The 22,796-nt window shown below is 38.1% G+C and overlaps 1 protein-coding gene across 1 annotated transcript in view; it reads left to right on the forward strand.

The window, feature by feature from the left end:
- The window catches only part of ahcyl2b (adenosylhomocysteinase like 2b), a 35,219-nt gene extending 14,889 nt beyond the window's left edge, over positions 1–20,330 (forward strand). Inside the window, exons 2-17 of the mRNA XM_056233516.1 lie at positions 9,020–9,128; positions 9,389–9,532; positions 9,930–10,030; positions 11,183–11,285; positions 11,375–11,469; positions 11,554–11,660; positions 12,375–12,491; positions 12,900–12,963; positions 13,513–13,601; positions 13,960–14,030; positions 14,589–14,683; positions 14,814–14,912; positions 15,436–15,504; positions 15,721–15,799; positions 19,099–19,219; positions 19,948–20,330. Coding sequence (XP_056089491.1) covers positions 9,020–9,128; positions 9,389–9,532; positions 9,930–10,030; positions 11,183–11,285; positions 11,375–11,469; positions 11,554–11,660; positions 12,375–12,491; positions 12,900–12,963; positions 13,513–13,601; positions 13,960–14,030; positions 14,589–14,683; positions 14,814–14,912; positions 15,436–15,504; positions 15,721–15,799; positions 19,099–19,219; positions 19,948–19,954 — 1,470 coding nt within the window. The 3' untranslated portion in view covers positions 19,955–20,330. The remainder of the gene's footprint in view (positions 1–9,019; positions 9,129–9,388; positions 9,533–9,929; positions 10,031–11,182; positions 11,286–11,374; positions 11,470–11,553; positions 11,661–12,374; positions 12,492–12,899; positions 12,964–13,512; positions 13,602–13,959; positions 14,031–14,588; positions 14,684–14,813; positions 14,913–15,435; positions 15,505–15,720; positions 15,800–19,098; positions 19,220–19,947) is intronic.
- The last annotated feature ends 2,466 nt before the right edge of the window (positions 20,331–22,796 follow it).

Genomic DNA, 22,796 nt, shown 5'->3' on the forward strand with positions numbered 1-22,796 from the left:
GCCGTTTCGGATATACGTCACAACAAGGAAAAAATGACAATCTCAACCTCCGTTTCATGCCGACTTTAATAAAGTTTGACTTTATCTGACTGTTTTGTTGACATTCCCTTTAGCACATCTAGTGGATGCATAACGCAAACCCAGTCAAACGTTTGACTGCAGTATCTTATGCGCCTTATAATCCGGTGCGCCCTATATATGAAAAATGTTCTAAAATAGGTCATTCATTAAAGGTTATAATATAATCTGCCTTATAATCCGGTGCGCCTTATAGTGTGGAAAATACGGTAGGTCCTCTTTACAATAAAACATTTAGTTGGAAGAACCTTCCCAAGTGGCCGTACTTATCAATTTAGACTTTTGCCTGGAGCTAATTTGTCTGATTTACTATTTGAGTCATGTGAATGGTCATCGCAAAAGCTCTTCTCAGGTTAAGTGCCCTGAGATGATCCTTGGTGTCTGTTGCATCAGGCTCTCTCATTTCTGGTGGCGTCATTAGTCAGAGCGGCCTGCTGTGTTGTATCACATTACCCACGATATCCTTCATACTCCAAACCCTGTCTGTTATGACTGTAAAGTGTGGTTGCTATGGGAGTCACTTAAATGGCTTGTAAAGTTTGTGGCTTAGGAGTGAACATGTGAGGAGGAGGACTGTATGAAGTGAGAAAGCACAGTCGCAGATCCGTGTTTGCCACAGCAAAGGTATTAAGCTTTAAACAATTGATGCATATGCAAAGAACACGTGACTTAAGTTCGTAAGATCTTAGTTATTGATGCAGTAGTGCATGGCATGCCACCAACAAATGTTAGTTAACAACACATATTTATCGGCATATGTTTGTACTAAAATGAATGAAGAAATTACTTTTTGAATTTTTTTATTTTATTTTTTAAGTTTTTTACCAAACTGAAATGCAATTTTTGCTACTCATCTAAATCAGAGATGCTGGAGTATATAATGTTGCCAAAATAAATGTTGCTGATATAAAATTCAGCAACAGACTTTTTATTACATTTATGCATTTGGCAGACGCTTTTTTTGAAAAGCAATTTAAAATGCATTCAGGTACACATCTTTCAGTCCATGCATGTTATGTTATGTTATTATGTTTTAAAATGTACATTTTTACATTTTTCAGTTCATGCATGTTAAATTATGTTCTATTTTTGTTGTAATGAGTTATATTCTTCAGGCTGCAGCACTCGACAAAAATTACGTGTGAATTTCTGTACGCACATCTTTCCACAGAGAACAAATTTAATGATTCTCCAGAGATGTTCCGGACCACAGGCTGACGTTGCTGTCGCCCTGTAATGAAAAGCTCAGGGGGTGAGAAAAAATGATTTTCCCCCCTCCAGAGAGCTATAACTCATTGCTCTCTTCTGCAGGAAAAGCTTTCAATCAATTTTCGATTTTTGACACTCAAGTGACACCATTATTGTGTGCTCAGGAGCAAAGTATGTCTGGTTGTCTACAAGTATGTTACATTTTTCTGCCGTTTGGCCTAGTCAGAGAGCACTACAGTTTTTGTATGGTTCATGTGTTATGGTTTTGCATGGTTCCTCAGTTGTCTTGGAAATGTTTAGCCTATCTTATCCTGTAAATTCTCCTCCACTCAGCAGCAATACTGGTTTCTTCTCTCCTGTTGGAATGCATTCTGCACAGAACAAGTCCATCGGTTCTGACATCCCTGGTGATAAACGTCCTTGTTCCGTACTGCGATTATGTAAGAATGTGTGTGCATGTGCAACCTTTTGTCCTGGAGTGAATTCTAGACTATCATATCTCATGAAATTTCCATTACAAGTGTCCTTGTTTATTGTCTCTGAACTCAGCTTGGCTATAGGTTTTTTTTAACCTCTACCCTGCAGAGAGTTCTGTGTTCAAAGTCTAGGAGATCTACTACACTAATGTAGGCCTAAACTCAAGTCTTATTCTCCTCTCAATAGTTGTGCCTGTAACAATACCGTCTATGTTACTAAGTAAATGAAAGCATTGCGAAATTATTCTTTTCAGTGCCAAGTGCCACCATTATGCCAGTGCAATTACCAACTTGTACCACAACAGTCTAAATAAACAATTCCCCTGGCACACCAGCCATGACTTTCATCATTGAGACTGGAATCTAAACGAGTCACTGCAGGGTCATGGATGAGCCGGCTTCTATTTTGGCTCCTTTTCTGCGTCCACACTTATTCAAGGACTGGAACCGAACATTTAAGCCATGACTGCATGTCGCTTTGCATTCTTTATTCAGTTTTTATTTGCTTTAAAATTAGCACACATCTATAATGTATAGAGCAGTAAGATAAAGCAGATGTTGGGGAGACCGTTAGTGTTTGGTATCTGCGACATGCTGTAGATTTTTTACTTTGTGAAGCATAGTACATTTTAATTTATATAGTGCCACAGAGTCAGTCGATTTGGGGTCAGTAAGTGTATATATATGTATGTATTTATTTATTTATTTGAAAGAATTTAATAAGTTTTATTCATCAAGGGTGCGTTAAATAAATTGATCAAACATAACAGTAGTCATTTATAATGTAATTTATTTAAAATATTTCCATTACAATTAAATGCTGTTCTTTTGGAATTTGTATTCATCAAATACATATTTTTTCATGGTTTTCACAAAAATACTAAGCAGCACAACTGTCAGTATTGATAAGAAATTATTCTTGAGCAGCAAATCATAATATTAGAATGATTTCTGAAAGACCGTGTGACACTGAAGACTGGAGTAATGATGCTGAAAATTCTGCTTTGCATCACAGGAATCAGTTACATTTTAAAATTATATTAAAAAAGAAAACATTTCTTTTAAGTTGAAATAATTCACAATGTTTTTTATACTATATTTTTTATCAAAATAAATGCAGCCTTGTGAATATAAAAGAGCATTTAAAAGTCTTACCGGCCAGGTAAGATGCTCTCCTTATGTTTTTTCCGCCATCTCCGGTCGCATTCATATGTAAATTGTGCAAGCTTACATTTACCCGTCCGTAGACCTTCCCTTCAAAGAAATCAGGACAGAAGTGTCGGAAAAGGAGATGGATTAAAACACACGGGAATGTGTCTCCCTCATGGGCTTTAGTCTAAAGTCTTTTTAGTAATGTTTATATTTTCTTCTGATGGATGCTTAATGTAATCTCGGCAGGCAACTTACTGGGGTTTAGAACAAAGCCACAGCCTAATGATTATCTTCAAGTAATTCAGCATTTCAATAAATGAGCGATGAAGTCATCAGCACCCTGCAGCACGGCTCGGCTGTGTTTACGTTCACTGCGGAAGCTCTCACCGTGAACAACCATGCTAGAGCTGGACTGTGAACTCTTGGACATCCATTCACAGGAAACATGACCGTTTCCCCCCACTCTGATCTTTAATCATCAGCTCTCAGCAGTGTCACTGAAATGTACCGTTAACGTGATGCGAATGTCTCTCTTTTTCCTCTAGTTCTTTCTCTTTCTTACGTAAGTGATCTTTTTTTCATGGAAGTGCTGCTCATGTGGCCTGAATCTCTCCTCCGGTAACACACAACCTTTGTGTCATTCTCAGAAATGGAGCTTTTTGCCTCCTGTTTAATACATAAACCCATTCATATTACCTCTGAAAGATTAAAATACCTTTTTTTTTGGGCAAAATATTCAGCATCATTTTAAAAGAGGACAATGCTTTGTTTCAGGATATGATTATCCTAGTCTCTTTTTCGGGGGGGATAACGACCTTTTCCTATGTCATAAATTTAGCTTTTGCTTTTTCTTAGATATTCACGAAAGCCTTACCCAAGGACTTTTTATTTTTTTTCATTTGTTCTCTAAATAATCTAGCTGCCCTTACACTGAACTTAGACCACAGACAGTGTCATATTAGGAACAAGCCTAATGCAAAAGCACAGATCCTTCTCTGCACCCAGTACGTTTATTTGTACACTTGCAACGTCTTAAGCAGAACTGTGTCTGCTAAGACGGCAGTATAATGCAATGCAAGTTGTGACATGAGGCACTGCACCAAGCATAAACATAAACCAAAGCATCTTCTATGGATACCTTTTCTTTCAGGTCAACTACATTACTAATCTTTTTAGGTTAGTTAACATTGACATGTTTATAGCAAGCTGCTTGAATTTTTTAACATTTGGTTTAATGCCACAAATACTTAAGTTTGTACAACAGGACCGCACATTTTCAATACATTGACCATGCATTTGCATCTGTATTTGCTTACCTGTAGTATGTTTCTGGACTTAAAATAATGTACAGTATGGACATTTACATTTATGCATTTGTTATGCTCTTTCATCCAAAGCGACTTAAAGATACACTATAGCCCCTTTCACACAGCGCGTTGAAATTGCCATAAAAAGAAATTGCTTCTGTGTGAACGCAAACACGTCCCGGGATTGATGCCGGGATCGATGCTGGGATGGGGACCTAGTAACATTGCCGGGATCAGTCCCGGAACGTGCCCTGTGTGAACAAAAGCCAGGACCAATGCCGTAAGGGGTGTGTCGTAGTGATGACGCACGTGCCATCGCAATGACGTTGTTATCGTGCGACTATGTTGCTCTTAGAAGAAAGTTTGTGTTCGTCGTAAACAAAGAAAGAACGAAAAAATGTCCGCAAACTGGAATGTAGCAGAGACCAGGGAGCTCCTTATCCGCGCTGAAGCTGAGATCGTTCGCCAGCTTTGTGGAACAGTACGCGATGAGACAGTGTTTTTGTTTTTAAAGTGGGTGAGTCTCCAAAGGTTTGAGAATTAGCGGCTCCATGTCTACGTTTCTGGCTCATTGTGACAACTAACCTATGCCACTCCCTCACCATACGTGCGTAAAACTGGCCGGAGCAACTTTTCTCTATTTACATAAATGACAAGACATGCATGTGCAAGTGACATATGTGCGCAATTTCTTGCGAAAGCCATCCCACTGGGTCTAAAATATAAACGCTTATAATAGGCTTAGCATATTAAATCAGGGTAAGATAAAAATGTGTTTTTGGAAGTAGGATTAATGATGTATTGACTGATGTATTTTGTTAATTTGAACACCATAAATTACATTGTGTACTACTATTAAATTGCATTCAAGGTACACATTTGATCACCTCTTCCTTTCCCTGGGAATCGAACCCATGACCTTGGTAGTGTCAAACACTACTGTTTAAGCTCGATTAAGGCTTTAAGTGTATTTAGTCCATTCTGTTGTGCAACTTTTTTCATTGCCAGTGTGCACCAACCCACAAAAGACTGATAATTGTTCTCAAATATTTGACTTTCTAAACTCCCTAGATAAAGCAATGTGTGATCCAGGTCTGTGGGAAAGTTATGAAGTCATACTGGGAAGATGTTTTCAAACCACACTTCTAATACTTTAGTTCACAAAGGAAGAGTGAGGCAAGTGTCATGGTGAGGACATTTTCTTGTGACTGAAAGATGCAGAGCAGATGGTTTCAGTTTATAATTTAAGCGTTTGTTGTCCAACTGAACTAAAAGGTTTTTATTTCTATAAAAAAGCAAAATGACAGTCTGGGCGTTGCTGCGATGGGCAATAATGTATTTAGTGTATGGTCGAACACACCAGATTACAGAACGACCTTCAGCTCATCTAAGCCTTCTCTTGCCTCCGTTTCCATGAATGGATCATCATAAAACATCTATCAGCAATTTGTCTGCTTTAAAGTGTAAAGTCTTGGCATATTTTACTTGTTAGAGGCCGAGAGTGGATAATCAACGAGTTAAACTTTCGACCATGACGCTGATGTTAGCCATAAAGTTGAGGTTAAAGAACTCAAGAACATGCCAGAGTAATTGTCCCTCTAATACATCCGAACAGTTTCCTCCTGGTCATATATTTTGTGACCAGGAAAACACAAAGAGCCCTTTGTCAAGGCCAGTGGTGGTGGTGTGTGAGTGTATGTGTCCTTGGCATGTTTCATTATCTTGAGCATTAGACGCATTAATCACCTCCTAAACCACCACCCCTAAAAGTCTCCACAAACACACACACATGCACATTTTGCCAACTCTGACCAGAATCGTTCCAGCCTCTAAACAAATAACAATTAAAAGAGAGATGCACAAAACCCCCCGAAGGGAAACAGTCTCGCATTGTGCTGCACAGGCCATGGAATCAGTTTAGACTGGCCACGCGTAAAGCTGGTATAAAAGTCCACTTCCTCTGTGCCAGTCCCTTCCCTTTTAGCACTCAGTTTCTTCTTGTTGCTCTTCGCTTCCCTCGCTGTCATGCTGAAGAAAAAGAAGGATGGTGAGATCTTTGAGCCCTCAGTTAGAAAGGTAAGAGGGGAGGTCTTCATGCTTTCCTGGGAGCTGTAAGCTTAACCTTCTGGAATGAAAATAGTCCCGAGCCATCTGTGTGCTCAGCATGGATTAGCAGGGGGGCAGTGTTTGCCTTCTTTTGAAAGTGGCGGGGGCTCCAAACCAATCTCTTCTCAGCATCGTTGAACCTTGTTAGAATTTCCAGTGCAAATGCAAGTTCAAGCCGCTTTCACACCTGGCTCGTTTGTTGCAGAACATGGTGCATTTTCTCTCTTAGTTGGGTTTGTTTAGGCCAGGGGTGTCCAATCCTGCTACTGGAGGGCCACTTCCCGGCTGATTTAGCTCCAACACACCTGCCTGGAAGTTTCTAATGATCCCGAAGACCTTGATTAGCTGATTCGGGTGTGTTTAGTTGGGGCTAGAATTACATTTTGGTGGAAGATGGCCCTCCATGTGTAGGTTTAGAGACCTGGTTTAGGCATATATGAACACTGCAATCAAGCTCCCATCTGTACCAAAATAATCGGTCCGAGATCGCTTGAACGAGCTGGTCTTGGCCCAATTGAAAAGGAACTCGGAGCGGTTCAGTTGTGGTGAGAAAACATTCTGACTCAACGAACAAAGCAGTATCATAATTCATAATGGAAAATGTGTTGCGTAAAAAGCAGCAGTGTGTGATTCTCTGGGTGAGCTCTTACTGTAGAGCACCTTTTCATCTTAAAATGTATTTGAAGCTAGTGCATTTGCAAGAATGCTACCCTGACAAAGCAGTCATTCCCACTCTAATTCTAAAATATATAGGCTACATGAATTTTATAATTTAGAGTGGGAATGAAAGCTATATTTGTTTCGTTCAGGTATGCTTTGAAGCGACCGAACCAAGAAGAAAATACAACATTCTAACAATTTTAGTCCTTGTTTTGGAACAGAGCAAACAATCTACATGTCTGAAAATGGCCTCAGTATCTTCAATAGCAGAGCTTATGGTGTTATTTTGCCCAATGTTTGTGTGTGCAATGTTTTTTTTTTTTGCTTATTAGAATATCACACTGTTAGTTTAGCTAAATCAAACTGTATTTGTAATAATTGTGAGTCGAGTCTCTTTGCAGAATTGCTGTCTTTTGTAGAATGTTCCAAGTCAGATCTGATGCTCATCTAGCTTTGGAACAGAGGTGTGGTTTAGGATGCGTGTATCCTGGAAATGTGGTTTTGCCACATATTTCTCACTGAATCCGAGCATCCTTAGCTTTCTCTTATCAGATTAGCATCATGTTTTTCCTACGAGTATGTGATTTGTGAGAGTCCTTCCAGTTTGGTCCTTTGGCCCTTTGTGCCAAGCGATGAGATAAACGGGTGCCAAATTGAACTTCACGGAGTCTGTGGGTGTTTGTTTCTCTGTAGGGCTATTGTTGCAGGACCCCTGCGAGTGACAATCGCGTTAAAGTGCTTTCGGGCACAACGATGTGTTTGTGTGAATCAAGGTTTGTGAGTCAAAGCCTTACACTCGTCTGCATAACTGTGTTTTAATCATGGTCTAAAAGCCATCCATCCATCCTGAAAACAGTACTTCCTATAGCTTCAACCTAAAGCCTGAAGATTAATCACTGCGATCACTCAGTACATGGTTGATTGAACACCGATATGGCACAGGGTTATGTAATATTCGTGCTTTTAAAAATCTCTTGATGGAGCGGGGGGATTTGAGGCTTGCTGTTGAGTCAGATAATAAAGTCAACATGAGATGACTGGACCACGCCGTAATCCTCTCACGGTTCATGCAGCGCTCTCCTCTCTGCAGGCAACAGCTGCCGGGCCATTAATAGTAGTGCAGTTTATCTACACGTCTACGATGAGCTCTCAATGGTTTCTGCTGCCTTTCCAGACTTTCATTGAGAGTAGCTTAGTGGTGGCAGACTACACTGATGAAGGATGCTGGTGAAGTTGTCGAGGTTATGCTAATGAAATTATCACTGCCTAACTGGGGGGCAAAAGGAAGTACCTACCTGGCAGGTCAAATTGTGTTAAAGATTAGGACTGGATCTTGATTTAAATGATTTAATTCTCACTTTGCAAGGAAAGGCTAATTCCCTGTATTCCGCTTAATATGTGAATTGTAGCATTGTGTTCAGACTGGCCATTGTTTACATAATAATTTGACACTTCCTGTGGTAATAGGCACACTGTTAAGCATTATCCAGAGTATTACAGCTCAGAAAACAGTTCAAAGATCAATCGGGGGGTGAAATCCAACCTCAGCATGTATGCACTAACAACAAAAACAACAACTTTAACTAAAGTACATTTTAATATTTTATTTTGCAAGCATGCATTAAATTGTTCAAAAGTGACAGTAAGGACAAAAATATTAAGCAGCACAACTGTTTTGGACAACATTTGATAATAATCAGAAATGTTTCTTGAGCAGCAAATCAGCATATTAGAATGATTTCTGAAGGATCATGTGAGGCTGAAGACTGTAATGATGTTGAAAATTCACAGAAAATTCAAAAAGTCAATTATGTATAATGAAGAAAATTCAACATAACATTTTCGTATGTATGTAATTATTTTTAGAGATATTATTATTTTTAATCATTTCATTTGGGGGGATATATATATATAATTTTTTTTTTTTTTTTTTTTTTTTTTTTTTTTTTACAATTCAGTAGCTTTTAGATATCTCACCCTGAACTTGTTTCTCTCTCTTATCCTGACCTCCACCCTTTTTTGTTATGACAGATCCAGTTCGCAGACCAGAAGCAGGAGTTCAACAAACGTCCCACCAAGATCAGCCGCAGGTCTTTGTCTCGCTCCATCTCACAGTCTTCTACAGACAGTTACAGCTCAGGTATGACATTGTACAAGGACCAAAACGCACTATAGACTCACATGGCCATGCCCTGGTAAACCTCAGTCAGGTGGGCTACTGTACGTAAAATGAGTTTTTTTACCACACGTTCAGGGTCGAATGTAGTGAGTCATGTGAACAAAGGCATTCCTGTGTGGCTTCTCAGGCAGGGCTCTTTAGAAGGATTACATTGATAACGCAGAGTAGAGTTTATTGAGGGGACGTAAAATCTACATTCCTTTACATATTCCCTTCTTCAGCCGCCTCGTACACGGACAGCTCCGATGACGAGACATCTCCCCGCGACAAGCAGCAGAAGAACTCCAAGGGCAATGGAGACTTCTGCATAAAGAACATCAAACAAGCCGACTTCGGACGCAGGGAGATCGAGATCGCAGAGCAAGGTGAGAGGGGCCCTGTGCGCATTAATATTTACATGTGCCGACAAGCTATAACTGTTTTTACGAGCATGACGGCTGCTTGTGCAATGCCGTTGTCCGCAGGCCTGTCAACATATTAAGCCGTTGGTATTTGTTTATGTGTGAAGTCAAAGTGTGTGTTTGTGTGAGATCAAGCGAAGCATGTTTTGATGTTCTTCCTGTGATGGTGAGAGGCCATATGTTCACAGCAGGGCGCCCCCTTCAGCCCCTGTAACCACATGGCCAAATACTCCATTGTGCACTCACACACAGCCTGTCTTCGAGGTTTAAAACTCTTTCTATATAATCAAGAATGTTAGCATGTTTATTTTAATATTATAGGCATGTGTTAATGACTTTTGTGGGTATTTTTGTACTGTAGAGATGCCTGCTCTCATGGCTTTGAGGAAGAGAGCTCAGGGAGAGAAGCCATTGGCTGGAGCAAAAATTGTGGGTTGTACCCACATCACTGCACAGACTGCTGTGAGTGTCTGTACACACACACACACGATAATACACCAAATACTTGAAGACCTCATGTTGACTTAATTTGTTCTTAATTTAAACGAATTAAATTTAATTACACCATAATTCCAACACCCTAATCCTAACTCTACCACCTTTTGGGACATTATTTGCCCAATTTAGGAACCTTTTTATTGTCTATATGATTACATTTAAAGAGGTGTTACTGTATTTGTGATAATGTTTTCAAAAATAATGGTAATTTTTTGGACAGCAAACTGACATTTGTATTTCATAGTTTTCCTATTCTGTTTTATATTTTTTTTTTTTCAAATTGTTTTATTTCCCCCAATTTTTTTTTCTTTTTTTCTTTTCTGGATATTTAACTTAATACAAATTTGTTATCAAAAAATGGTGGTAATTATATTAGTTTTAATATAATTAAATTATATTATATTATATTAGTAATATATTTCTTTCATGACATGAGAAATCATTTTGCCACCTTATTTGCCACCGTCTCTGTACAGACTTCAGAAGGATCCCAGTGTCGGAAAAAAGTGGATGTTTTATTTTATTGGCGTCCCGGATTGCGTCGGAATTTTATTTTATTTTTTTATAGCATTTTGGGTTTGTAAACTAGGCACAAATGATTTCATAATGCTTTGTCTGTAAATGGTGCTGATATATGGATGTTTTCAAAACATTTACTCGCATGCAATAGTGAGTGGGCATTGATATGGTTTCCTATGCAATGACATTAGCCAATCATAACAGTGTCTGTTTACCGACAAGCCTTAAAGGAGCCATGCCTTTTCATACAAAGGGTCATGAGGAGGACTACAAATATCGTTTTTCCACAAATGTATTTGTTTTGTTTGTTTTCTGTGGAAAAAACTTTATCAGCATTATAAGTGAACCTCAAGAAACATATTAAAATAATAAAAATAAAAAAATCCATGTCATGACTACTTTAAGTTAAACTAAAATTGTATTATGGCGACGTAAAAAGTGAAGACTTTTGCATTTCTGTGTGACTGACTATCTGACATTCCACGTTATACTGTAAAAAAGAATTTGTGACTGGATTCCGTCCGCGTTTTCCACATCACAGAAATCCTAAGGCTCTAGTAATTTCAATAATGCGTTGTCGTGTGTGTGTGTTTGCAGGTGCTGATGGAGACCCTCTCTGCTCTGGGTGCTCAGTGCAGGTGGGCCGCCTGTAACATCTACTCCACTCAAAACGAGGTAGCAGCCGCTCTGGCCGAGGGAGGTAAATCTTTTCTTTCTAATTCTTATTTCCTACCTATTCTGTTATATACTTTTCTGTCCTGATCAACTCCTGTGTGTCGTGTCTGGCAGGTTTCTCAGTGTTTGCCTGGAAGGGCGAATCAGAGGATGACTTCTGGTGGTGTATCGATCGCTGTGTTAACGTGGAGGGTTGGCAGCCCAACATGGTAAGTGGTAACTGGACTATATACCTACAACTGGACTATGAAACATTATGACTGTTCAGTGTCTCAACAGCTTATGCCTTGTAGATTTTAGATGATGGAGGGGATTTGACCCACTGGATTTATAAGAAATATCCCAACATGTTCAAAAAGATCAAAGGCATCGTAGAGGAGAGCGTGACTGGAGTTCACAGGTGATTACATTTGTGAAAAGACTTTGATTTGTTAAATACATTAAAATAGTCTTACATTTTTGACATTTGGTGTAGATTAGGTCAAAACTTCAGATTTAAAATGTAATATATAATGAACAATGTGGGGACCTCGACTGTTTTTCCCATATCAAATAGCGATGTCTCCATCTAGTGGCAAATAGTGGAACTGGCAGATGTAATGTTGATTGAAGTATAGTATTTTAGAAAGGCAAGATATCAAAAACATTTAAAACTATCTTTATTCCAAAAGACTCTTAAGCACACTGAAGCTGCATGTATTTGATTAATAAAGAAACTGTAGTATTGCTATAGTTTTCTATTTTAATATTTTAAAATGTAATTTTTTTCCTGTGATTATTATTAGTGATCAATTATTAATAATAGTTTGTATTATTATCAGTGGTAAATGCTTTATATCTGGGTGAAAACGTAATACTTTTTTCATGATTCTTTGATCCTAAATATTTTAAGATAAAAAAAATAAAAAAAACTTATTTTACGTTGTAATAATATTTCTTAATATTACTGAAAATATTAAATATGAAAATATTACAAATCATAATTTATTCCAGACTTTTGACCGGTAGTGTTATATATTGATTATATAATTATTATATATTACCATCATGGATCCTTCAGAATTTCTTTGTGTTTTCTTGCTAAGCTGTTCTCATATTAATTTGTTTTTCCCAGGCTATACCAGCTGTCAAAAGCGGGCAAGTTGTGTGTTCCTGCGATGAATGTTAATGATTCAGTGACCAAGCAGAAATTTGACAACCTGTACTGCTGCCGGGAGTCTATCTTGGATGGGTATGTCTCTTGTTAAGGCTTAGGGTTAGGAACAGTTACCAAGTCTAACTCAAAATAGTTTTCCCAGTCAATATGGGTAAAGAGGTCCTATTATGCTTTTTTTTGCATTTTTAACTTAACTTTAGTGTGTGTGATGTTGAGCCTGAAAAGGTCTGCAAAGTTCCAAAGCACAAAGTCCCTCCAAAGGGAGTTCTTCTCTATATCAGTGCACACTGTTGCTGAACTCCCTGAAACTTCTACATTGTAGTCTTGAGTTTTCTTCCAGGAACAAACAAGTCACAATATTCCTCTTTTAAATAATACACAAAATAAAGGGGCGGGGTATCAGTTCTGTTGGAATCAGTTCTGAATTATGTGGTTTATAGTGCTGTATGGTTTTACTGAGCATGTTTGTGTTTTGTGTTCAAGTCTAAAGAGGACCACAGATGTGATGTTCGGAGGGAAGCAGGTGGTGATTTGTGGATATGGAGAGGTGAGATAAATAGACAGCAATTGTTTCCAGCTAATAATCGTTTCCTATGAGAACCTCTGGAGAGATGCATTCAGAAGTTCAGGATTTTCTTGGCATTATATGTAAAATAATTTAAATCTGTTTATTCCAATGACTTGTATCTGACATGTCCAGCCCTGCAAAATCGATCAAATTATTTTAAAATTTTGTATTGAAAACGCGATTTGCCCAATTATTTAAGCCCTAACCATTTTAAAACCATTCTGCAGTTCTGTCTGCTTATTCAGTTCCTTCTGTCAATCATTTTTGGTGGCCACGCCTCCACTGCACTGCTGCATTACTGCATTATTAAACAGATACCAGATATGGCCACTAGAGGACAATACCTCTAAATGTGTTCTAATAGGAAAGTCAACCTGATTGCTTAATTCAGATGTTTTTCCAGGTGCAACAAAAGATGTTGATCATGTCCTGTTTGTGTCAATCACATTGAGTCCATGTGTGCTTTATAAATATTTTCTTTGAACCTTTTTGTTCTGAATAATTAGTTTGTTGGTCTTTGTGTGTAAGGTGGGAAAAGGCTGCTGTGCTGCTCTCAAAGCAATGGGCTCCATCGTCTACGTCACTGAGATTGACCCCATCTGTGCTCTACAGGCCTGGTGAGTCTGAAGTCACTTTTCACTGAATCAGCAGTGGTGTCCTTTACTAGATGCCATTGAATTACACTTAAGTATGACATTACTTAATGTGACAGCATTAATGTGTTAATGCTTGTGAACCAGTATTTGAGCGGTGAATGGCTCTCCAGCACTGTATGTTTAGCATTATTGCTCACCTGTTTGATATTATCGTAGTACAGTACTTTCCTAAACATTGTAACATCACTGTTGCGACACCGGTCAGTTTTCTGTTGAATGACAGCAAAGTTCTTATTCAGCATTCAGTCTCATGGTTAGTCTTTATTGTTTTACTCTTTAGAAAGACTACAGTCTCTAATTTATATTTGTCATTACACAGCATGGACGGCTTCAGGCTGGTAAAACTCACCGAAGTCATCCGACAAGTCGACATCGTCATCACCTGCACAGGTATTTTTAGATCCGATTTTGATTGTTGTAAACTTGAAATGTTTACATGGTGATTATTATTCTGTTTGACTGATTATTTAAGGAAACAAATTATGAAAAGCTACCTAAAAATTAAAAGTATGGTCTACTTATTGCATCCTTGCATTCTTTGTAATTGCATGTAAAAGTGGACATACTTTACAGATTCTCCTTTCATGTTCCAAAATAGATTTTTTTAATTTTACATTATAGACCGGATTCAAGCCTCTCAAGTAAGATGTACTGTAGGATGAACAGGACAATTCAAGAGTCAAACCTGAATCAAAGTTTAATCTGTAGGCAGCGTGTTGCACTTGTGGATGAAATTACTTTTAATAATTGCATTTGACTTGGTTCAACTTGATTCTTGGTCCATTTAGTTGTTCTATGGAGGAAAGACAGGTGAAGAACGAGAGACTCCCAGGATTATGTGGCGCTTTGAGTCATTTCAGATCAATATCATTCCCAAAGCTCCCTTCATCAACTAAATAAGTTTCTCATTTACACTCATCTCATTCTTATTGTGTGTAATGTCCATAGGCAATAAAAATGTGGTTGTAAGAGAGTACATGGACCGCATGAAGAACGGCTGTATCGTCTGCAACATGGGCCACTCCAATACCGAGATAGACGTGGTGAGAAAACTGCTCTAACTCAGAGATTTCACATGTTTATTTGATAATGTCTGATGGTGCACATGGTTACTGAGTAAGTGTTTTTGTTTTGTGCACCTTATTCTTTAACACATTTCCTTCAACTTTTCAGGCCAGTCTGCGGACTCCTGAATTGACCTGGGAGCGGGTGAGATCGCAGGTGGACCATGTGATCTGGCCAGATGGAAAGAGAATAGTGTTGCTGGCGGAGGTTTGAGATTGGATTTTTTTTTATATAAAGTCCCCCTATTATTCTTTTTCAGGTTTTGCCTTTCATGTAGTGTGTTATAAAGCAGAGTAGGATCTCGGAAAGGAGGGGTTTAGAGAGACTTTACCAAACCGTTTCAGACACTGAGAAAAGAGCTGATGCTGTTTTTGAACTTGGATGCATGTAATTGTATTGTATGAGACTGTGAGATGTATACATAGGAGACTTTAGGAACCTTTAACATAATAGGAGCACTTTAAGTACATCTTCATAATGTCTTAAAACCGCAACTACTTTCATTGTAGTAAATGTCTCTACATATAAATGCATCTACGCATTTAGTGTTGGTAAATATCTGGGAAGTATGCCTGTGTAGGCAAGTTTATTTATTTTATCAGTGGTAATTCAGAGTGCGTTACACAGGCATTATAAATAAGATAAAAGAAAAGATTAAAATGTTTCTGAAAACAAAGTTTGTTAGCATTTTAAAGTCTTAAATGGTCCAAATATATATGTATATTTCCAGGGTCGCCTCCTAAACCTGAGCTGCTCCACGGTTCCTACCTTTGTGCTGTCCATCACGGCTACTACCCAGGTGAGGAGAGAGAAAAAGAGTGAAAATTTACACAAATGACTTTATTAAATGCATAATGTGCCTGAAAAGAGAATTTGACTCATATTTCAATCAGAGAATGGGTTTCTCATGTGTGCTGTGTGAGAGTATGAACCCCAGGCACTTAAAATGTGTGTGTGTGTGTGTCACAGCCTTGCTGTTGTCATGGTGACTGATTTCTTGCTCCTTTTTCCCCAGGCTCTGGCTCTGATAGAGCTGTACAATGCTCCTGAAGGCCGCTACAAACAGGACGTCTACCTGCTGCCTAAGAAAATGGGTATGAAATAGACATGTGCATGGAAAAAATGCCATTTCTAAACCCTTTTAAATGGTTGTACCTGAATCAAACTATTTGAGAGTTCTGCGCTGCTTATCTTCCATTAAGACAAGTGTCGCATGCAGTAAACCCACTAATTGAGTGAAATCCTCAAGGGTTGTGTTAATATTATGGCTGTCTAGGTTTGTAATCGCTGTAATTGGTTTGGTCTGTGCCGTGCACGGATGTTTTCAGCCTGTTGAAAGATTCAGTGTTTTCTGCGGCACACGGTGTTAAGCGATTGTAGGATCCTGCGTAGACCCCGAGGAGCAGGAGAGAGCTGAAAATAGGTCATGCTGTCACAAACGGCTGCTACTTGGCACTGCAGACTGCACTCTTCTGTCATTTCCCATCCTTTCTATTGCTCTTCATTCAAACCTGCAGCTGATCCTCACAGAAACGCAAATATATAAGATTGAATTCCAAACTGCTTCTTTAACCCTTGTGTTGTGTTCAAAACCCTATAACACTTGTGGTCCCGGTCAAAAATGACCTGAACACAACATGAGGGTTAAGAGGAGGTGGAAAGATATTACATTCAGTTAAATTCGCTTTTCTGAGATTTCCTAGATTCTCTGAGGCTACGACTACATTAATCCGGATACATTTGAAAACTTTTCTTTTCAAAACGCTCTGTCCACACTAGCATTTTCCCAGCGCTACTTGTCCACACCAAGCGTGCAGCACAAGTCCTGAAAAGTGAAGCCAAAGCGTCTCGATCGCCCCCCGATGGTTGGTCCCAGTATAGGTCATAAACCCCTAATGGACACGATGGAAAATAAACAATCAAATTACAATTCAAATACATTTTTTCCAAAGATGCTTTCTGTCATTTTAGGTAGTTTTTATCACGCTGATTTAAGTTTAAATGTTCGTTTTTTTAAAATAAGTTTGATCTTAGTTTGTTATTTGATGCTATAAAAAGGGAATGTGACGTCATGATTGACAGCTTCTCTAAACGAAGTAGTCACCAAGGCACCAACAGACTTTTATTTGGATTTTCGGGAGGAGATTGGAGCTTCAACTTTAATTTCTACATGTCCATAACTGTTTATTTCAACCAATAAACTTTGCACTGACCGAGAGACCAAGCATATTAAAGTTCTCACGCTTTGGCACAACTATTTTATTAGCAAAATCTCTCACATGCGTCCATGTCGCACTCAACCACCACTCTGTTTTGTCTAAACACAACTGCCCTCATGTTTTGCCGCAGGACAGCAATTGCGAGTACATTTTCTGTCATCTTTGCAGGAATGTAATATGAAGATCGTACGAAGAAACATTTATCTTTAGCAACACTGAAAGTGAATAGCACATAGCAGTATAAACATAGATGTCTGTCAATACAGTATGTCACATGACTAAAAATGCGTCATCATTTTGAAATACCGGTTTTCACTGTCCACACTACAATGCGGAAATGGCATTATCAAATGTTTCCACGTCTTCAAAAAGATTAGTTTTCTAAGACTAATGCCGGGCGTACACCAAAGGATTTTCACAGTCCCAGACTAAAGACCGGCAGTATTTAGGAATCTTACTGGAATCTCGGCGCGCTCCCGTCATCTCGATCGTTAAATGTGAGGTGATAATCTGCAGTCGGCGACCCGATTTATGCCAGTCTTTCTCTAGTCTTTCATATCAAACATGTTTGATATTATCGCAAGTCCTAGCGTAGTCCTACTGACGTAAAACAATCAACAACCAATAAAATCGTTCTCAGAAAACCGGAAACAGGAAGCCATCAGTCACAACAAAGAAATGTTGACGGACGTGGAAACACAACGAGCGCCAAGTAGGCGAAAATGTACCGTGGATAAAGAGGAGCGCCTTGTCGAGCTTCTCATCCCATTAAATAGTCAACTCTTTATTAAGAAATGTTCACATAACAACGTCTAATTACATTTTTTTTTTCATTCCTGGAAAAGAAAGTGATTTATTGTAATTAAACAATATAAATTAACATTTTTTTACTCATCAAACAAAAAATATGCATAGAAATGCCTATTTTAATGGAGGAAAAAATTAGGACCCCTAATAACTAGTGATACCCCCCTTTGTTGAAATTAATTCATTGAGGTAAAATGGTGGAATGGCTGATGTAAAAGTCCTTTGAAATATGCATCTTTTTAAATCCTTTTCCACACTCATAAGCAGTGTGGGGGAAATATATGGGGGGTGTCCTAATTTATTCCTCCTCAAAAATTGCATTCTTTTAAAATTACATTTCACAGAGAGTCTTAAAAAGACCTTCCTTATTTTTAAATAGTTTAGTTAAATTACTGGGTCCTTCAGTATTGTTAAAATTGTTATTATGTCCGTATGTTGAAAAATAGACAGGCTTTCATGGTGTCCTATTTTTTTTTCACATGACCGTATGGTTGCCTTTATATAATTTAATAATAATGATAATTTATTATTATTATTTAATGATGATAATCACATAATTTGGACAGTGACTCCCACTCTCCGCAGAACACCATCACTGCACTGAGCAGCCATCACTGCACTGTTTATTTATTGTATACATTGTTTACATTATTATTATTATATATATATATTTTTTTTGAGGTTTGTCTTTTTAAAAAAACTTGTCTTTTTTTTTTGTGAAAAATGATTTAAAGGCTGAAAGTGAACATATTTACTATATGTGTCTAGGGGTGTATATCGACTGTGCTGCTGCAACACTGAGAAATTCCCCATTGTGGGAATGTCAGGTCTATCTTATCTTATATACCACCACCACTGTAGGCCTACCTTCAGACATATTTTGGATCATACAACATAATGTGATACAGTAGCTAACTATAGCTGCTTCTCCTCCATTTTTGTTAAATCACTGCTGAGCATGATGGGAGGAATTTGGTGGGAATAAAAAGCTAAAATAATCTAGTTGTAGTCCTGTAAATAGTGTCACTACAAGATTCAGTGTTTGTAAAATCTTTAGTCTGAGACTAAAAACTGTGAACCCAAAGTCTTTAGATGTGAGCTGATAATCTTATAAAGTCTTTTCTAAATCTTTTCAAAGTCTTTTGGTGTACGCCCGGCATAAGAAAGACTAAAATGGCCAGATTAATGTAGATGTAGCCTCAATCTTTGCATTGGAAGTAAAAAACTGTTTAAATAGCATTTTGTTTTCTGAATGTGATTAAAAAAAAAAAAAAAAATTATGAATAACATAATAGTGAGCATAAAGTGCAAGTTATATTGATGTGTCTTGATGCACAATTTTAAATACTAAACTGCTGTTTTTGCAGATGAGTATGTGGCCAGCCTTCATCTCCCTACGTTTGATGCACACTTGACTGAACTGTCTGACGAACAGGCCAAATACCTTGGCCTGAACAAGAACGGACCCTTTAAGCCAAACTACTACAGGTCAGCGGCTGCTTGTTAAAATAGTTTGATTTTAAAATGTATTATGCCCCTATTATGCTTTTTCAAATATTACCTTTCATGCAGTGTGTAATATAGCTGTTTGTGAATGTAAAAGGTCTGGAAAGATTTAAAGATCAAAGTGCATGACAAATTAAGTTATTGTCTCCTAAAAGAAAGAACCAATTCTGAACTGCCTGAAACGAGTCGTCAGCATTTCCAGTCTCACTTCCTGTTACATAGCTACGCATATTCCTCATTGGCTGCCGGTGAACAACGTCCACTACGTCTACGAAAGCAAATCCACTTTACATGCACTTTAAAAGGATGAGATTGATACAGTAAAACTGACACCATCGTTACTGTTCGTATCGCTGTGTATCAAGTACTGAGGAAGATCTGGAGCTGAAATTAAGATATAGGATGGGAGATTCGTTTCCAAGATGTGCTGTAAGCAGTAGACCAATCAAAACAGACTGGGCCATCTGACCAATCAGAGCCGAGTAGGGTCTCGGAAAGGAGGGGTTTAGAGAGACCCAATCCTTTATCGAGTGGTTTCAAACACTGAGAAAAGAGCTGAAGCTGTAATGTATATTATGAGAGTGTGTTTCGACCTTGGATGCATGTAGACTCCAAAACAAAATTAGGAACCTTTAAAATGGCATAATAGGGGCACTTTAAAAACTCCTCAACCTGTCTGTTATTAACCATTTGTAATGTTTTATTTTTAGGTACTAGATCCATTTACAGATGGGAAACGAAGACTAAAGAAATTACCAAGACTCCATAAATTCATACTGACGAAGGCGAGACAGAGCTGTGTGTCACAGCCTGCCTTTGAAGGCGAGGGAGAAGTCCTGATCTGATTGGTTGAGGGTGAAGGGGGCGTGGCTAATTAGCGCTAGGCAGTATTTATTTATTTTACGCTAGAATAACATGGCTAACCTTTTATGAGCTGCTACTGCCAGTGGTGCAACCTAGCGACGTTTTCATGGAGATTTCACCGTTTCATCTTTTCTTAGCTTCATGTGTTAGTTGTACGTAATCCATTTAGAGAACTTTTATTGTTTAACTATAAGTTCCGGTAAAGAGAAAAAAAAAAAAAAGAGAAAAAAAAAAAAATGTTCAATCATACCTGATGATTTAGTCATGGACATGCTTAAAATTGCATGTGCCCTGTTCTCTTGTTTTCTACATGATTTTTTTCTTTATATAAAATGGGGGGTGGGACAGAATACAGTCAGGCGCCGGGTTTGAAATCGTTTATTTTAGCTGATCACACTATTCTTTTTTTGTTGTTTATTCTTTTTTTAAACTTGTATTACCGTAATTTTTACAGCAGATTTTAACGTTTTGCGCTCTCTTGGTTCTAAATAAAATCTGTTGAAATTGAACTGGATTGTGAAAGATTTGGGGGCGGGGCTTATCCCCACCGTTCATATAGACTGGAAGCTCATTGGCTGAGGCATTAACATTTCAAATTTCGCTCCCAAAAGCAACATGCTCGTTCCAGTTTTTAAGAATGTCAGTATTGATGTTTGAGATGGAAATGCTCAAACTGTGCGCATTCACAAATCTATCCATGTCATTGCTGAAACTCATCAGGCTGTGTAATCACAGGAGTGTATATTAGGATATTTATACTTTTTTTTTAATCTTTTCCTTCTGCCATCATCTTTTGTTCCTATGAACTCATCCTCTGTCTATCATTATAAAAATAAGCAATTAAATGTTATACGATACTCTAGTGTAATATGAAATTTAATGAAACCCTTGTTTTATATACTGTGAAGTAGAGCCTATATCAATGAGATACCAAATGTACAGTTAATCCGGTACTGAGTTTCTTTCCAGGTCCTCAATGGGAGAGAGAGATGTGTGTGTGTTAAATGAAGCCAAGACCAACTGTGTACTCATTTCAGAGGATTGAAGGAAAGCTTTGCTGTTTGCAGGCCTGTAGAGCAAAAGCTGCCTTTGTGACTGGGATATTCAAATCTAATAAAATTGGGACCTATATTTTACTATACTTCTGAAAATCTTTATGGCAGATATTTATCTCTTTTTTGCCATCCGTGTTTGTCATAAAGGGAATCGAAATGACTTTTTACCTGTTTCCTATTTAATGTGGTGTCACTTTCCTTTACTCAGGACTGTCACATGTTTAGGTGTCAATTAGCTGGTAATGTTTGTCCGACTTATGGTCCTTGTTATATGATAAAACATCACGTTACTGTTCCTGGGGCATTTCAAAAATTAGGCTGCTTATATCATACTGCAAAAAATGATTTTCTTACTCAGGATTTTTGATAATGGGATTTTCAACAAATATTGAAACATTCTGAAATCAAGATATATTTACTTGAGAAGCAAAGTGACTTAAGATATTAAGAGCTGGATTTACTAACAGCTTGTGCCAGCGCAAACCCTCTTTTGGCGTTGAAAAACCACTGTCAGGATTTACTAAAGACATGCAGTGAAACATTTGCGCTGTTTTAAAGGGTTAGTTCACCCCAAAATGAAAATTCTGTTAGTAATTATTCACCCTCATGTTGTTCCAACTCGTAAAACTTTCGTTCATCTTCGGAACACAAATTAAGATATTTTTTATTAAATCTGAGAGGTGGATCACTCCTCCATAGGCTTCTAAGGGATTGAAACTTGCCAGCCCAGAAAAGTTATTAAAGACATTGTTAAAATAGTCCAAGTGACTACAGTGGCTCAATCTTAAGTTTATCAAGTGACAAGAATACTTTTTGTGCTAAAAAAAACCTAACAAAAATAACGACTTTATTCAACTATTAATTTCCTTCTCTGTGGTCCTTGAGTGAGTTCTGGGTTGTAGGCCTACATCACACGCATCACACACATGCCCAGCGTTGGCCAATAGGTTTGCTTCTCAATAAAATGTATTTTGATTTAAGAATGTTTAGATATTTTTACTGGTAAGACAAACATACTGAATAAGATCATTTTTGCAGTGACACTTTACAAAACCCTAAAGGCATATTACAGTGTTACGTTTTCTCACAAACTTCTGCTTTCTCTACAAACACAAGACGGGTTAAATGATTGTTGATATGTTGTTATGTGCTGCTCTTCGGTAGTTTGTGTTCAGAGCGTCGTATTAAATCTGTAAATGTTTCAATACACCCCATCTTTTCAATAATCATCCTATCACGTTCTTTATCTGCTTAACACACAATCTCTGTACTAAAGCACATCAGTTAGTGTACGTCTTGTTAAAATGTGTTCAACCCATTGTCTTAAATCTTCTTTTTTTTTTGAGGTTACGTGTGTGTGTGTGTGTGTGTGTGCGCGCGCGCGCATTACAATGTTTAAGAGGCTCGTGTGCACAAAGCACAAACCGGGGTCTTTGCTGCAGTGTGGCAGGAGACGGTGGTTCCAGGCCTGGGTTTTGCAGAGGATTTTTCGGGATGGTTTTAAAATCACGTGGAGCGCATGGGATCAACACCAGCACCTCTTATGGAGAACGAGCGTTGACATAAAGACGTTCAAACATCTATATATTGTTGTAAATCTTCACTACAAACAAGAAAGTCTTTAATGATGAGTTGTCAAC

This window comes from Rhinichthys klamathensis, unplaced genomic scaffold (genome assembly GCF_029890125.1).
Source record: "Rhinichthys klamathensis goyatoka isolate OS25496 unplaced genomic scaffold, OSU_Roscu_1.1 h1tg000370l_1, whole genome shotgun sequence".
Taxonomy (NCBI): domain Eukaryota; kingdom Metazoa; phylum Chordata; class Actinopteri; order Cypriniformes; family Leuciscidae; genus Rhinichthys; species Rhinichthys klamathensis.